Source organism: Colossoma macropomum, unplaced genomic scaffold (assembly GCF_904425465.1).
Source record: "Colossoma macropomum unplaced genomic scaffold, Colossoma_macropomum, whole genome shotgun sequence".
NCBI classification, from domain to species: domain Eukaryota; kingdom Metazoa; phylum Chordata; class Actinopteri; order Characiformes; family Serrasalmidae; genus Colossoma; species Colossoma macropomum.
Window position 1 is genome coordinate 9945765 of NW_023494809.1, and position 18283 is coordinate 9964047.

An 18283-nucleotide genomic window follows, 5' to 3' on the forward strand; every position below is an offset into this window, starting at 1 on the left:
TATTTCCCGATTCCAGCTTCCATTTCTGATTGTCCAGATTCCACCTTCCATTCCCAAATATGCGGTTCCACCTTCCGTTCCTGACTGATAAGGTTCCATCTTACATTTTTAATTATGCAGTTCCACCTTCCATTTCTGATCATTCTACTCCACCTTCCATTCCTGATTGGCCAGTTTTCACCTTCTGTCCCCAATCTATCGATTCCACCATCTGTTCTTCATTGGCTGATTCTGCCTTTCGTTCCTCATTGGCCAAATTCCACCTTCTGTTCCTGATTATCCAAATCCATTTTTCGTTCCTGATTGCCTGATTCCACAACCATTCCATTCCTGATTGGCTAGTTTGCAGTTCACAATTTCCTTTAATATGGTGCACTACAAAATCTAGCAGGACTACTTTAGATTAATGGCTCACTGATTTGGGATTGCTGTAAGTGTGCCTGTCCCTTTGGTCATTTTTATACTTGACTGTGCTAGCTCTACTGGACGTGATTGTTTGTAAGAAGTTTGTACATATTTGTCCGTCTTACATTGTGAGTAGTTGTGAAAGTATGGAATTCAGCACTAACTGTAATTAACCCTTGTGTGGTATTCGGATCTGTGGGACCCATTTTCAATGATTACCAAAACAAAAAATGATGCGATTTATCATTATTCCAACCCCAGATTCCTAGGCCTTCATTTTCTGTGAAGAACATATAAAATAACACTTTTTCAGTGTCTTCACACTGTTCACCCCCTACACATATATATTACACATGTGGTGTTGGGGTGAATCTGCAGGGAATAAAAGTGTGGAGGTGCTGTGTCCTTCACTCTGTTCTCCTCCTACATGACCTGCTGTTAGTGTGTGTGTGTCTGTGTCTGTATGTGTTTGTATATGTGTGAGGGCTGACAACATGGACAGGCTGCTGACTGGCTACAGCTGCTGAAGGAGAACCCTACGCTGGACACTCGTGATATTTTAAACATCCGATATTTTTACATAAATTGTTATCGCTGTATTGATTTAAAAACCAATAATGCGGTGGGTCCACCAGACCACTGAGTAACAAAAACATCAACACCACACAAGGGTTACATTCACAATTTATTGTATTAGGGTTGTTTTGTGTGTGTTTAATTTCTTTTTGGGTTTGGATAGGTTAGGAAATCTACTACTTTCTATCTAGTGGTGTTCTATTTGATATTTTGGGCTTGGTCAGCTCCTCAAGTTGTTCTTCTCTCTACTCTCTAAAGACAAACATAGTGGTTGTGCATATCTTTTCTGATCCTAGACCAGGACATAACACTTGTTTTAAATTCAAGTCAAGCCTTTTCTTTCTAGCAAATCAAATAAGCGCAGATGTGTGACAAGGCAAAATTTACTGCTCTCAGCTGAGCCTTTTTTTTCCACCAGCATTCACAGCAACACTTGCCATTCAGAGCCGCTCTGTTCAATTCTGCAGTGCAACTAGAGCTCCAGACGTCCTTGCAGAAGCCGAGAATTGAGACCCAAAGAACAGGATGACATTCAGGCACCGACGTGGAACTAATTTTCTGCCCGTTTAGCTTTTCCTTGGTGACTCGCTGTCGATAGCGCTCAATATCAGCGAGCTGGCGCTCTTTTAAATGACCACAAAAGGGTGTGATTTGAGGGGTTGCTATCTGCATACCTAAAGTCTAAGACCAATGGCAGGGGAAATTAAAAAACAACACTCCTCACCTTCGTAATAGATTTTAAATCCGTGGGCGCTCACAGCGAAGTCGCTGGTAAGGCGAAGGGAGAAAATAGAGCCGGTGCTTGTGACTGGCGCTGGCACCTGGAATCCTGTTAACCTGAGGTAGAATGAAAGAGACGGAGCGACAGAGAGAGAGAAAGGGAGAGAGAGAGAGATTTCAGTCAGACAATCAAAGAAAAATGAACCAAGAGAAATGAACCAAGGGGGCTGTTTGACTTGTCGACATTGAATAAATGAACTGTATATTACATTTTATTTTGAGATTACCAAGTCTGTATATGACTCCACTCTGCTTGATTGAAAGGAAATGTGTAGCTCAATCATATTCAAACGATTAATTTTTGATAGGTAGGGCCACAAATTGGCCAACCTATTAAAACACACACACGCATACACACACACACACGCCCTACCACCACCAACTAACACACACAATGCTTATTTGAAATTTAATAACTAATAACTAATGCTTCTTCAGCCTGCTTTGATTTGATAAGAATTCTAATTATTTTTACAAGGCTTCATTCTTTTGCTTTTTGCTACTGTAGCTATATAGCTGTTGAGACAACAGGCACATGTAAAATAATAATAATAATAATAACAACAATAACAATAATAGATATTTAAGTGTATTTATACAGCGTGTTTTTTCAACTTAAGGACGTTTTTAAACGTTTAAAAAACGACAAAATCAGAGACAAATAAATACTTTTTTTAATGCCAATTTTAGGCAATTTTGAGCAGAACTCATAATTGCTATGACTAGCAAACATACTTTGAACAGTGGTCCACACAAAAAATATTTCTCGTAACAACACAAAACAGCATAGTTAACAGCAGAGAATATGTGACACTTGAGAATTAAGTGACAATTCTTAATGTTACACACAGATTTTTAGGCTTTGGGACATATTTACTACAAAACAATGGGATCCGACTGCTCACCATGTGGCCATGAGGGATAGGGATGCAGTTTCAATTCCTGCTCTAAAATGCAGGGCCGTGTATAAAATGAGGCTCCGCCCACATACTAAAACTCTTTGCGTTTTGGTAGTGACATGAAAACATGGAAAAGTATAATACCTATAAATGATGCTTTTGTATATGTTTGGTTTATTAGGTTATATAGATTATAATATAAACCTTGTAAATATCTAAGGTCTGAATACCTGTATTTTACCGTGGTCTCGTAGTTTGAACTAATCCAGATAGTAGAAAACATCGTGATATAAATTTGAGTTTGCCCACCCCTAGTTGCCTGTGAAACAGGAGGATCCAGTGCAGGTCTATAGGTCATTTCACATCTCTATTTTTGTGTGACAGGACAGGTAGGATAATTAATAAATACCAGGAATACATGTGAATAGATATGAAGAGTATACAATAGCAGGACACTGAAAGTTCTTTGGCCCACATAAAAAAAAAGGTTGGCTGCGGTGCTTGACAGAATGGTTAGCGTCCTGTCATCCAAACAAACTGGGCCTAATCTTCTCTTATTCATTCTCATCATGCATGACAATCGCAGCTCTCCAGGGCTCTTCCCTGTCGAGCCTTCCCCATTACAATGTGCCACAGAACGCAAAGGGCCAATTCTCAATTTCACGTCAAAACTCATCCTCGCCCTGTGTTCCGCTTTTAACTGGGTGCAGACGCCTCTGAAGTTTGATTTAAGCTAAAAGAAAGATCAAACAGGCCGTGTAATACCTGAATATGCAAGGTGTAACATTAGGATATAACTTCATGGAATTTCATCATCAGCACTTTTAGAGATGTTGGATACTTCAAGCTGAATATCAGTGAACTGCAAATTCATAAATCAGAATGATCACAATAGCAATATGAAAGATGATCCGGAGCAACAAGAACCTGCCATAACAAACAATTTAACATCAAAGAACTCCTTAAGTACTGAGCTCACTGTAGAACTGCAGTGGGTTTTACTGCATCCAGCATTTGAATTGACATTTAGGCTCTATTCTTCCATTTTGTAGATCATTTGGTCTAAAATGAAATGCTGAACCTCCAACACCCACGCACTTCAGGGGATGAATCAACAGAACAGAATGAAATGAAACCTCAAAAATGTATTAAACTAAACAAAATATAAAGGACCCAAACAGAACTGAGGAAAAAGTGATTTCTCAGAAATATACTTAGAAGTAGTTTTAGCGTTTGAAAGCACTCAGGAAAGTAAAAATCTACCAATGTTTTACTTATTTTAGTAAAATGTTTTTATTTACAAAGAGTAAATGGTACTGGCTAAACCACACAGCACACCAGGCTATGTTCAGCAAGTCCCAGAGAAGAGATACACCCGAATTTTCCATTACTGCAATTATTTTAATTACTGCTTCCTTACTGAAGTGGAAGCAAAATTCCATATTCAATCAAAGCACCAGTGTAATTACTGTAAAATTTCATTTTACATGGCATCACTAGTATTACAGCACTAGCGACACAATTACAGTAAAATTCTATATTACAGGGCATCACTAGTATTACAATGTAATTACAGCAAAATACAATTTTAAATGGAAGCATCAATTTTACAATATAATCACTGCGAAATTCCACTTTTAATGGTAGCATTAATATTACAGTATATTTACAGTGAAATTTCATTTTCAACGGAAGCAACAATATTAAAGTGTTATTACAGCAAAATGCCATTTCCATTTGAAGGACCAATATTACAGCATAATTACTTTAAAAGTCTACTTTCAATGGAAACACTGGTATTGCAGTGTAATCATTTGTTATAACAGCTTTATGACAAGGCAAGCACTGACACAGCAGGGTAAACGTGTACATAATAAAATTAGTGTACAGCTGCACAATAAACAATGGCAAACTCTAGTATTTTCTAGTGTAGAAACAAGGAGACCGCAAAATAAGCACAAAACAGCTGCCTTATTTAATAAGTGCTGGATGCACCTCAAAAATGTTAACATTAATCCTCATTTCTGCCTGACACTAGTGGACCGAGTGAAGCTCTGGCATAGTCTGCAAAATGACCAAATAAACAGGCCCTGGTAGGTAAAACAGCAAAAAAAATTTTATTTAAGGCAAAATCACCAAATTTCACCAGTATTTCTGTAGCAACTACCTTTTTCTAGAACCAGAAGCCAGGGTGCTGGCCAGATGGCTGAATTCACACAGACAGATCGGTGTTAAAGCCAATAGTATATTGTATTCCATATGTTAGTGACAGTGACAGTGAGTCAGATAAACTAATGGCTGTCAGTAATGTGAATGTAACACCTAGCAGGTGCACCCCCGCATTTCACGCAATACCACTGTTGACCTAATGAATATTATGCAAACATGGGATTCAAAAAACAAGAAATCAAATAAACAAACCCAACAAATGCATTTTGTCTTGTATTTCGAAGTAGAACACTTCTCAGTAACAAACCTCTTGGCTCAAGGCTGTTACACCACAGAAAACCTTGAGAAACCATAATTCTACAACACAGCAATTCCTGACCCCTCACTATAAAATGTACGTTTCACCTCCATTGGCAAAAGTTATGAACATGTGTAATTACACCACTTGTGCCGGAGATTTAGGGCCTGATGTATTAAGCCTTTGCACCAGTTCCAGGCACAAATCATACACATTTTGCTCCTGTGTTATATCCGAAAATGGAAACTTGCCCAAACATGCAGTTTATGGGTCGTATGGGTTACATAATGCTCTTCCTTTTCTCATGCATATGCATGTGGAGCAGGATCACGCACAAAAGTGGGTGGAGAATCACACATGCAGCTAATTACATCAATTTAACAAAGTTAAAGCAACCTGCGCTGGTGAGTTTTGCATCAATTTTCCTCTTCCTTTTAAGAAAAGCTGTAAATTTGTGTTGTTAAAAGATCTTTAAAGACATGTGGCTGAGAGACTTAACAATGGCAACACTTAGACAGAGGCACGAGCCTCACACACCTGCTGAAAGCATGATTACCATCAGAAAAACACTTTAAACTCTTAAGACTAGATGTAGAAGAGTCTGAGTCCAAATGAAAGTGAAAGTGGGTCAATAACAGAACCCAAAAAACTGAGTCCTTATCAAGAGCAGGCCTTAATTAGTCTTTATCTCCTTCCAGTACAAATTACTGAAAAAACACAAAAGAAGGATTTTCTTTCCGCAAAACAAAACACAGAACAAATAAACTCCAGCAACCTTAAACCATAATAAAATATCTCGTCTTCTACTTACAAACACAAATGTGGTAGAGATCGAAAGTTTCTTTGCATTCAACAAATGTTCTGAACGAATCCAACCAATGCCCACTCTGAATCAATCTCAATGGCTTAACTAAGTCAAATAATTCATTTGGCTGTTTCAAGTAATCCTTGTTTGTTAGTTTTGCCATGACAATTATATCAAGATATATTAAATTCTGACAAAGTCAAACTAAAGCAAAATTAATGTTCCAATTAATAATGCCATCCGTCTGACATCAACTAGCCTTCCTGCTCCTTTATCCGCCGGCATCATCTGCACCTTGCTTTAAGAGAGTACACAACAATACAGGACAACAGAGTTTATACAGAAAACTTGAGAAATGGTTCACCTCTTTGTAACACTTTACTGCCAAATTGTACACCATCTAGTCAGGTTTTGGAGACATGCTTTTCAGAGTGTAAACCAGCCTTCCTACCTAACATAACTAACTTTAGTCATAAACAGTTTAACTCTGATTAGCGATAGTAAACTACAGACACTGTTAGTTAGCTACCTAGGTGCAAACGTGTGCCTTCCAGTACATTTAGAAGGCAAAACAGTAGACTAAACATCATACAAGCCTGTCAGATTCAGTAAAAACACATTTATGTAGAACAGACATGCTGTATAAACAAATGTTTGACTTAGCTTCCTTAGCCTGACAGCTGTTAACATAGATATACATACCTAGATGCCGCGTCGGGTTCAGTCAGGCACGTCAACGACGCCACTATTTTGGGGCGGTCAACATCGCTACTGGACTGCATTCAGTACCATTACAGAGCAGCAGTTTATTAAAGATACTGTCCAAAATTATACTATTTCAAGAATAGAAAAAAAAAGCAGAAAGCGGGATAGGATTATATAACACAGTGATCCATGCTCAGGTTTGTGTAATGCGCATTGTTTGTGTGTGTAGATATGGCAAAAGAACCTGTTCTGGTCAAATAACCTGTTGATGTGATTGTTTTTCCTATGGTTTTATATTAAGCTTATTTTATTTAACAGTTTGAGGAGATTCTAACATTATGTAGTAGTTATTTATTTACAATAATGGTTTTGTTGCTAGCTAGGTAAATTCTAGCATTCCTTAATCCGTATAGATAATCATAATAGATTAACGTTAGCGCCTTCTTACACAAACCTGACGTTAGCTTCTTTTTTTGCCAGCTTCTTGTTCAAATTTACCCCTTCCACCTTAAGTGGCGAATAGGTAGCCAGCTTTAGCTTCGTCCTTCTTAATGTGTTTTGGGGGGTTTATTTTATTTTTATATTAAAAGGAGACGTGATTCACACATTACTGGAATTGCTGATATGTGTGAGATGTTTCTACCGGAGCGCTAAACTCGGTTTTTAACCTCAGGTGCAGACTTAATACCTTTCTGCCGGTCTGAACGGCTAATTAGCACAATCAGTTATTAAAGAAATAAAAGCTACCGAGAGCAGTCCGTGCAACCTAGATTAATCTGCGTCTGAGGATTATAACAAAACAAATATGGTGAAAATCGGTTGAGTATTAAGGAAGTTGTGGCGGATTTAATCCTGAGACTCATCATCTCTCAATACAAGTGAATCTGTTCACAAGCGGATCCAGACCGCTCCAACATGGCGGACGTATCAGATAGAGAAGAACAGATAACGCGGCATCTAGGTAAGAATATATCTGTGGCTGTTAAGATAAGCTAACGCTAACTGGCTCCACCAACTCCACTAGGTTAGATACCTCAGCGACAGAATGCTTTAAATTACTCCAGATTTAACAGAATATATAACAGCATATCACCCAGGCTACTTTTAGAGGTATAAGGAAAATGAAACACATGATTTGTAGAGTTAAAACATCACAATATAGCAGAAATTAACCAACCAATACTCACAGGATGGCAGAGAGAGACGCGGAGAACCGGTTAACCGCGCGGCGGCAAAAAACCCTGTACCTGAAGGGGGTCGAGGTTAAAGGGTATTTCTCACCGTGATTTATCACACTGAATAGTCTAAATAGAGTTTCACAAAGATTTTCCAACGGTTTCCATTTCCATCAAACTACAGCACCGGAACTCAGCTCTGTTTTCCATTTAGACGAACCAAAGACGCAAAAACACCCGTTCCCAGTTTAACCCCTGAGCTGCTGAGTGCGAGGCAGCGCGCGCCGTGACCGTTAAAAATAAATTTAAACGGTTGTTGGACGAATCCAGGAAATACATTTGGCGGGATCGTCGGCCGAGACCGAGACAAAGTACACAATTTTTCAGTAAATAATTTATTATTAATAATCGACATTAAAGTATTTCGCCAAGAACTGCAGTTCCTTTTAGATCAGGGGTGCCAAACCTACGGAGCCCCTAAGGGGCCGTGGTTAAAAAAAAAAGTTAACCACATTGCGTTCCCTCGCAAATGTTTTGTATTCCCACGCAAATATATGCTCGTCAGACAGCAAGCAAACGTAGGACCAGAGGTGCCCAACGACCCTGCCTACACTAGAGCTTTGTTTTTAGCACCGCTAACGTTAAAAGCTGTTTCCCAGTTCCGCCAGTCTGTGCTGAGTTTATTCGGCAGTTGTTCTCTGCAGACTCTGTAAATGTACCTTTTACTGTACGAGGACCCTCGATCTCAGTTTGTTTGCGCTCACTAACAGCAAAATCATGTTTGATTTTGAGCAGCGACACGTGTCTTTGTGTTTCAATCCAACATCAATGTAAAGTTCAACGAGCTGCTCCGTGTCTGAGCTTAAGCCAAGCACAGCTTTTGCAAGCGAATGCAAACCGTTGCATTGTAATGCAAAACATTTGCGAGGGAACGCAATGTCATCTTTTTTTTTTTTTAACCACGGCCCCTTAGGGGCTCCATACAAACTCAACTACTAAAAGGGCCATATTTAAAAAATCAACAAATCCGTGGAACAGATTTTATTTTATTTTTACTTTTTTTTACATTTTACCATGACTTGAACTGTACTGGCCATTGTTTGTTCAAAACATGTCAAAACTATAACGGTTAAAAAAAAAATACACACTGAATACCTGAAAGATTCAAAAATATTTTTAAACAAAAAATTGTTTTATGTAAAACAATAGACTACATTATCAGCGACAACTGTTATAGCTCTTTAAATGTCCCCAACTGCCCATTCGCTTGAACTAGATGTTTTTTGGTTTTTTGTTTTTTTGTAGTGCTGTCCCATAGATTCTTGTTGAGGAGGAGGTGGGAGCACACATTACATTGCAGTGCATGCTGGGAACTGCAGCGCACGGTGAAATGGGCTAATATTAATAGCAAATTAAAATCATTTTTGCGAGCCAAATAGAATTGCGCCACAGGCCTCACTTGGCCTGCAGGCCCTGTGTTTGACACATGGGCTTTAGAGCATGGTATTGTTGCCAAGCAACCATGGACTGCTGAATGACAGAAACATGGAAGCCCCCCATCACTGTAGCTGCTTTCCAAAGCCCAGGCTGCAGCCGGGGTAGGCTGCATTTCTCGGCCGCTACGTCATAGCAGGCCGTTTCAAAGTGAAAGACCCTTTGTATACAGTCTAGAAATGCAGCCTACTTTGGAGTGATTTCAAGAACGTATCATATGTGTCCTTCCAGGCCTTCGGTTACCCACAGTTCTCTGCGCAAGAACGATGCGAAGGAAAAAAAAAACAGCACCACAAAAATGGCGGAGAACAAAGCTGTTGGAGCAGAGCTTGTTTTAAAACGTAAGTTGTTCATGTACTTGAATTCGCCTTCATTACCTTATAAAGTGCAAAATGACTGATTAAGTAAAGCATTTGTCCATATATCGTATTTTATTTAGAAGTACTTGTATATATGTAGTTTATCGTACTACATAAGAACATCTACATTGACGCATGAAAAAGCAACAAACACAATGGGCTCCATTTTCTCTCACCAGTTCCCTCACAAGTTTCGCACTGCTCTGGTGACGTCACCACACAGCCTCGTTAGGACTGTTCCATTTGTGTGACCAATAGGCTACTAAGAAGGAGTCTTCATAGGACAGTCCTACCGAGGACCCGCCCTACCTCGGCTGCAGCCTTGGCTTTGGAACACGACTGGTATGTTGCAGTTATTTCATGAACTACATATCTTTTTGCCAACACATTTCAAACGTTCGTCCTTCTGTACAAACTCACTGTGCGTTCTCAGGTTGCTGTGGTGGTCAAAACTCTCAGTACTTCAGGGGGCAACAGAGGACAACAACAGCTAAACATGGACAAGTAGAAGACAGTGAGCTGTTTTACCTTTTCTTTTGGAATAGAAAGGCAATAACACATTATATATGTTTATGTAAGCCATTTTTCCATTAGACTCAACTGCTCGTCTGCTATGGCAGTTGGGAAGGCACGCTGGCGGTACAAGACCAAATGGTCAGGCTTCGCTGTCTTTATAGTGCCCCCTTGCTGTAATGCTAATCATCAGGCCTCCAAAATTCTTTGGGAGAAAAAAACTATGGAAAATTCTGACATAGTTGCAACACTTGTGTTATACAACAGAGTGTTCAACGCACCACTGTTCCATTCAAATGTATGTTTTGCTAGCTACATTTTGTCGAGGCCGATCGCAGCCCTGGTTTTTGAGTCCTAACTTCCATGGTGCTGTGCGCTGGGATAGACCACAAACATGTACTGTCTAGGGGCCCCCCCGAGAATTGGGCTTGGGGAAAAATGGCTTATAAGATCTCTCGGCTTGTCCTCCAGGTGATAAACAGCAGATTGTAGGTTTGTACCTGTGCCAGTGAAGCTTCCACCATAATCCACACCATATCCAACACTCACTCAGTAAACAATATGACCTAAATCCTGCAGTGATCAGAAAGCACATTCAGGCGCTCAGGATGGAGAAAACATTACGTGGGAAAGTAGTATTACCTTGAAATTACTTTTTAAAAGAATTGTTTATATTCCAGAATAAACCATTAAGAGTCCTTTGGGTGACCGCATGCACTGAGGGACTAATTAACAGCAGTGAGAAACAGTGAAAGACAGGTAGATTACTCCACAGAGGGAGCAGTCATTCTCTGAAAAACACACAAACAAACACAAATGCACACTGAACACACATGCATGCGCACACATGCACACGTACAAACAATACACAGGTGACTTTTAATGAAATCTTTTGCAGTCTTTCACCATTTCCTAACCCAAATCCATCTCTGACTGTACTCTGACTTTAATCAGGCCACGCGTTTCAAACCAAGTTAATACTCGTCTCCCTCCTCTACCTCATGAAATTGGAGCCTTTTCCAGACGCTCCGAATCCAAGAGGCGGAGCGAGGCACGAGAGCGGTAGTCGAGGGGTTAGGCCGAGAGGGATTTGGTCAAATTTAATTCAGCCTCTCTGAACAGCCAGACAAAAATGCAATAGAGTAATTCTGCCACACCTGATTAGGTAGGGGAGTATTTGGATTACACTGACAGAGCAAAAGTCCCCTTTCTGACTCTGTTGAGGAGGTAAATTAAGCTGAGCTGTTAATGCCCTGGCGCATTCCTGTGACAATCTCACCTAATTACATCCTGTTGAAGAAGAGCGCAACATGAAAATAGTCACTGTTACCTCCAGAATGCCCACTATAAGAACCCTGGGAGAAAGACGGTGGTGGGTGGTAGGTGCTCTGTTACCCTTTATCGAGATTATATTGTTTCACTGCAAATGGCTGGCCACTAGGCATACTCAGATACACCAGGTATGTATACGTGCAAAGATTTGCACCAATCCGATTGAATCCGATTATTCCGTTATAGATGAAGACTGAGATGTTTACACACTCTCTGCTCAACAATCTGATGAAAATCTCTGTTTACATGCACACTACAAGTAATCCGATCCAAAATGACACTACATGGATATGCATACATCACCATGACAATGAGCATCAGTTGGCACGCAATTCAGTTGCTTTAAAATTGTGGCAGACAGGAAAAATAACTTCATATGTATTTATTAAAGAAGGGGTGAGAGGAAGACGTCATGTCCTGCTGCGTTCTGAGACCCTCCATCCATCCATAAAGTCTTTTAAAGTTTGAAGCATAAACCTTTTCTCCCCTGTGGACCAGTTTCTGGCTTCCGGTATGATAGTTCGTTATGACATGAACGCACATGCGCAACATCCTCACACTTTGCGATTGGGAATGTAATCAGACGCAGATGTTTACGCGGCTATTATTCTTCTATTTACTATTCTATCCACCTGGTCTAGGCACATAGAAACTGTATTTGGAATGGCCCCAATCCAACAAGTCTGTTCCGACTGAAGTGTATACATGGACATATACTAATCTGATTGAGCTATTAGTTGGATTATTTATCGATTATTGGGCTTCATGTAAACGTGGCTAAGGCTTTATATGTCTATATTTGTCTTTGTATTTGGTTAGATCCTGCCTTCCGCCCAATGACAGCTGGGATAGGCTCCAGCACCCCACCGCGACCCAGAAGGATAAGCTGTTTAGATTATGTATGTATGTATTTGTTTAGAATGCAGAATTGTATGTATTTAGTCTGAATATAAACAAGACATGGGTGTGGCTTAAAGGAGAATAACTATTCACAGATGCACTGGAAATATGGAAATGGTGTTCACTGCAGAGCTTCCACTAGGAAAATTTGGTTAAAATCATGGTGTCTAGGAATGATTTGTTTACCAGAAAAATGGAAAAAATCTATTCATATATTGGTTGAAATATTCAACATTGTGTTATGAAATGATGTGCTAGACATTACATTTTGCATATTCTCCAAAAGCTAAAAAAAACACTTTGGTGAAAACATACAGTCATATGCAAAAAAAACTTTTTGGCGCCCTTCCATATTTTGTTGGTTTTCTAAGTATAAATAAGTGAACACATCCTCTACAGAGAACACGCTTCTGCACATTTAAGGTTGATTTGCTGAATTTAACATAATGGTAAAAAAAAAATGTGGCCAGTGCAAATGTTTTGGCATACATTTCATGTTTAATTTTTTATAATACGTTAAACTCTGCAAATACATAGAAAGTATGCACTATAATTATGTATTTCAGCCTTGGCTGCTTTTTGAATGAGGCGCAATACATCTTAAATTCACTGTAACAAAAGCCCCCATTCATTAGTGTACACATGAATCTTGACCTTTGAATTCTGATACACAAACCCACAAAAACATTACAAGTAGACCTGAAGGATAAAATAATATGAATACAAAATAAAAATATTAAAAGTGGCTTGTGCAAAAGTTATGGCTCATTTTATATTTTAGGTTTTATTTTTTTCTAGTATGTTAAATATGATGAATAAATAGAAACTGTGCACTTAAATTAGCAGAAAAATTTGAATTTTAAAGTTTGCTCCCTATAGAGCCCATGTGTCAAACACAAGGCCCGCAGGCAATTTCAGGCCCGCTACACAATCCTGTCCAGCCCACAAAAGTATTTTAATTTTCTATTAATATTTGCCTGTTTCACAATGTGCTGCACTACAGTCCCCAGCATGCACTGCAACATAATGTGCTCTTACTCATCTACCCCAACAACAATCTATGGACAGCAGTTACACCTCAATTCTACACAATTCTGCTCAATTCATTTCAGCTACAGTTCAGCCTATATAAATACTTCACATTAGATCAGCAGCTCAGAAATTGAGCCCAAGTGTTAATGAACTTGCAGCAAAGACAGGACGGCAGGTGTCTAGTTCAAGCAGATAGGTAGGTTTAAAAGACTGAGCTCCTGGGGACATTTAAATTTTGAATATTTCAAGTGTCCATGTAATATTTCAAGGTCTACTGCAAGTGTCTGTATTTTACTGTTGAAGTTTTTGCATATTTTGAATGAACCGTGACCAGTTCGGGTCACAGCACAACAATAATTAAAATTCAAATAAAAAAAAATTTTCTCTGGCCCACAGATTTGATGAGAATTTTTAATATGCCCCGTTTACTGGTTGAGTTTGACACCCCTGCCACAGAGGATCTGGTAATTTAGAAATGTTAACACAGGATGTTCTGCACAAAACTCTCTTTACTAAAGAACCGTTGAAAAATTATTTTTTAAGAGTGTACATTCATAACGAAAGGCTTTTTGAAAGACATGAAAAAGTGTTGGTGACAAATGACAGGAGTTAAACCAACCTGGAGCTAAACGTCTCAGTGCGCAGACCTCCTGTTCAGTGTCAGCAGTCCAGGGGGCGCTCTTTTCCCCTTATATAGAACAGCAGGGACACATCACCACAGTTTTTATTTGCTTCAAATTTGTTGTGGAATTTTTACCAGACAATGTGTCTGGCTAGAATTTTATTTTTAACAACCTTTCAGAGTTTCTACTGGTCAAATACTGGTATTTACCAGCCAACAGAAACCCAATTTATTAATGTAATGACTGTTTTATTAATTATTGTATTTGATAAATTCAATGACTTATTAAGTGTACATTTTTATTACCTTGATGTTTTTTTAATGGCTGTACTTTTCTTATTTGATCAATTTGTTTCATTTTCCGTTTACTCAGCTACACTGTAAATGAAGGTTCTCCCTCAATGTATTGCAGCCTTACATAAATGATGAACTCATGACACATTACCACAACACATTAGTCTGCAAATAAATGACATGATCTGTGCAGCACACACAGTCTGTCAGTGTACTGAAACTCTCTCTCTCTCTCTCTGTCACTCTCTCTCTCCCCCTCTCCCTCTCTGTCTCTGTCTCTCTCTCTCTCTCTCTCTCTCTCTCGCCCTTGTGCCTCTGTGTATTTCTTCTGCTGAAGCTGGCTTTAACACATTCCCTCTCCTATGATGCCCACTGAAGCGAGTAGAAGAACAGAGCAAAGTAAGTCTGGGAACAAAAGCCCATGTTGGAAAAAAAGTAATAAAAACGAAACCAATACAAATAGTATCGTATGTATTTAGAGGGAACATAGAGTCAGACCAAACCAATTGTTTGTGCCTCTCCAAATAATGTATTGGTATATAGGAACCCCTCCTGGCCACTGCTCGGAGTCAAAAGTATACATAGCATTGGAAAAAGGGTTTCCATTAGCTGGTAAGTACCAGTATCTGACTTGAAAACATCTCCAGCTAAGACGTCTGGGAAATATTTACTCAAAATACAAAGGGATGTAACAGTATAACATACTGTACTGCATTGCAGCGTACTGTATTGTATTGTATCGTATTATTATAAATAGCATCTTAGCTTGTGGTTAGTGTGTTAGCTTGTGGCTCGAGCATTAAATTGGGACACACAGCGTTTGTTTCAGATACTGTAATTTTATAATGCTGAATGCTCTAATAAACTGAAAATTCTGAATTTTGAGAGTCGTTACACCCCTACAAAGTACGTATAAAACTGACTAAATAAAATTCAGAGACTGATTTAATGGGGGGTGGAGCTGCTCCTCAGTTCAGTCAGTAACATATTCCTTGCTGACACAAATATAGCTCCTGTTTGGTTTCATTTAACCTTTCTTTTTAAAGATAACTTTACAACAATAATGTTTAATTTGGAGCCAGTAGAAGGGTTAGGGCCCACCGGTAAGCCCAAAGCTTTAGTACACACTTCTACAGCCTAAGAATAGCTCTGCCTGTTTGCAGTGAAGTCCCTGTAGTTGCTGTAGTTAAAATACGCCTTAGTATGTAATGAATCTGGGATTTTAATGTGTTAAGCTACAGTAATGACCACTACAAGTTAGCCGGAATGGCCTCATTCAAAAAGCTGGCTATGCTCACATGTTGTCTAGATAATGGGGCCAACATATTAGGTCTTTTATGGTAAATTATTTATGTTTATACTGATCTGACGGCCAATAAAGACATTTTTCTCATTATCCACTGTGAGAAAAATGAGGACTATGAGCTGAAATGCTCTCCCGCTGTCGAAGAGTAGTACGGGTTTGCTGCTCGAGCTGCGTCGCTCTGTGATTTCTGCCAGCATCTCAGCACCCTTTGATGTTTGGCTGCATCAACGTGTTTCCAGCAGGTGGAAAAAATTATTGTGACCAAAAACATCTTAGCACCATCCCATCACCCCAACCAATCTTCAAGCGAGAACAACCTCCTTCATTCTCCAAACGTTACACTCCCACTTTCGGTGTTTGGTTGTAAAATAACCACTTCTAAGTTACTTACGCTGAAAACCTGTGTTCATGTTAACAGGAGTGAGGTAGTTCAGATATCTGGCTGTATTTGCGCTGTTGTCTAAAGTTTACTCCTGCGCTGCGAGGCTGAGAGGCTGTGCGGCGGGTCAGCTGATGATAGAGCAGCACACACACACAAACACACAGTCCATCTCCTGTTTAAGCATCAGGTAATTACACATGTACACAAATTTACATAACCTGAATTCATCTTTCCTGAAGTCTTTTTCTCTCGCTTTAAAAAAGTAGGAAAAATGAGAGTAACGTGGATGCTAACAGGCTAGCCTGCTAACTGGCACTTCGCAGTTTGTCTTGAAAAATAAAAAATAAAAAAATATTAAAATCAAGCTTTCAACAATTAATAAAATATGTTTTAGAAACTACAGAAAATACATATCAAAACATATTAGTACTTAATTTTCTGACAAAATCTGGTTACTGTTATTTATCATTTGGTTTTTCTGCAAAACGGACCCTGCTGACCATCAGAGTCTGACTCCATGTTCATTGCGGAACGTACGTTTTTCTTGATCTAATCAAATAATAAAGAATAAATTTGTGTTCTGCCCCCAATTCTTTCCCATCCAAGTAGCCTTTTTCACTCAGATATACATCACCTTAACCCTCTATTGCACAATGTTGCCTCAGGGCAACAAACTCGCTTTTCCTCATTTACAGTAACATTATGCACATTATGACAACGATAAGGTTAACAATAAAGGGAAGAGTTTGAGTAAGTCAATAAAAAGCATGTACTTGGTCATACTATCTCTTAGTGGGCACACTTAAACCTTATTTTTAACATTCAGTATCAATTTTTTTGTTATGAGAATTTGCAGTAATGTTTGTTTGCCTAAAAGCAACATTGTACGACAGTGGAATGGATTTAGCTAGTCACCAGCCAGGTCTCACCACTTCAGGGAACACGGTTCTATATCATTTCTTCCCATTTTTCCCAAGGCAGCATACTCCAAAAGGACCTCTGCACACATTATTATTTTTCTGATTATTTTTTGTTTTTGAATTGAATAATCAGGTCTGAAAAAAATAAATCAAGGACCACTTCATGCAAGAAAAGTGAACCGTTTTTTTTTTTTAATTGCTCTCATCATGTGTGCAGTAGAGGGTTAAGGAAAAAAACTGTGTTCTGATTTCCAATTCACAATGCCTAAAACTGGGGAAGGCTGAATCTCAAGCGCATCTCAAACTGCTGAGAAACTTTAGGTACGTTTGACTTTATGCCGGCAACAACAAAACATATGTTAGCAGCCATGTCATAAACCACGTGTTATAGAATATGCAATGGGTAACAGTCTATCATGCCATGTCATAACACACATGCTTTTATGCAACAACCACTATACAATCAGAATTTCAACTGTTTTTCCGGCTTTCCGTTTTTCCAACTCTGACTGGACATATTCAAAGTAAATGAACATTTCCTGAATGTACATTACCAAATCTATTTGTATTGGGAACACTCCTAATAGCCACTGCTGGGAATCATCATAAAGTTTCCAATTTCAGCACCAGGCCGCTGTCCACTGTACTTTTGAGTCCATGGCTAACCATTGCCCCAGTATAGCAGCAACAGCACTGCTAGCCAATGCTGGAGTCAGGCTGGAGGCAGGCCGTTCATCAAGTGCCATCTAACCAGCCAGCCAGCCTCGGGATTCCGCGGCCATGTCTGATGGCGTGTGAGAAAAATGATGTTGGGTTGATGACAGCGTACATGTTGAATGTCAAGCGGAATGTCCTCTGCCTGCAAAGCATCAACAGTGTAGGACAGCGACATGATGGACTACAGCCTTCGCGTGTGACTGAAACAAGCAGTCTCTGCTATCTGGGCTTTTTCAGCAGTGCTGCTACTCACCCAGTCCTTTCAGATTCATGGGCTGAAATGACAGGACAGAAGCAGTAAGTAGATGCAGGACAAGACAAGGCCAATTACTCCAACACATGCAGCACAGATTTGACCCAACTCTGTTATCCAATTAGCATGATATGCTCTGAGGGGTTAGTAAATAAGACTGTTTGATTTGCTGTGCATGCGCCACGCTCTGACCAGATGGGCTTTGTTAGAATTAATCGACTTGATGTTGCAGTGTTTTGGCTGATGATAGTCGCTATTAGTCTCTTCCCGTCTACAAGAGATCACCACTTATGTCAGACTTGGCTCGGCCTTAAACTTCTATTTCAAAACTCTCCAGAAAAAAAAAG

General features: G+C 39.3%; 1 protein-coding gene across 1 annotated transcript in view; it reads right to left on the reverse strand.

Annotated features, from left to right (window-relative positions):
- Positions 1–18283, reverse strand: part of csmd3a (CUB and Sushi multiple domains 3a) — a 457456-nt gene that overhangs the window by 371819 nt on the left and 67354 nt on the right. Inside the window, exon 3 of the mRNA XM_036558514.1 lies at positions 1706–1818. Coding sequence (XP_036414407.1) covers positions 1706–1818 — 113 coding nt within the window. The remainder of the gene's footprint in view (positions 1–1705; positions 1819–18283) is intronic.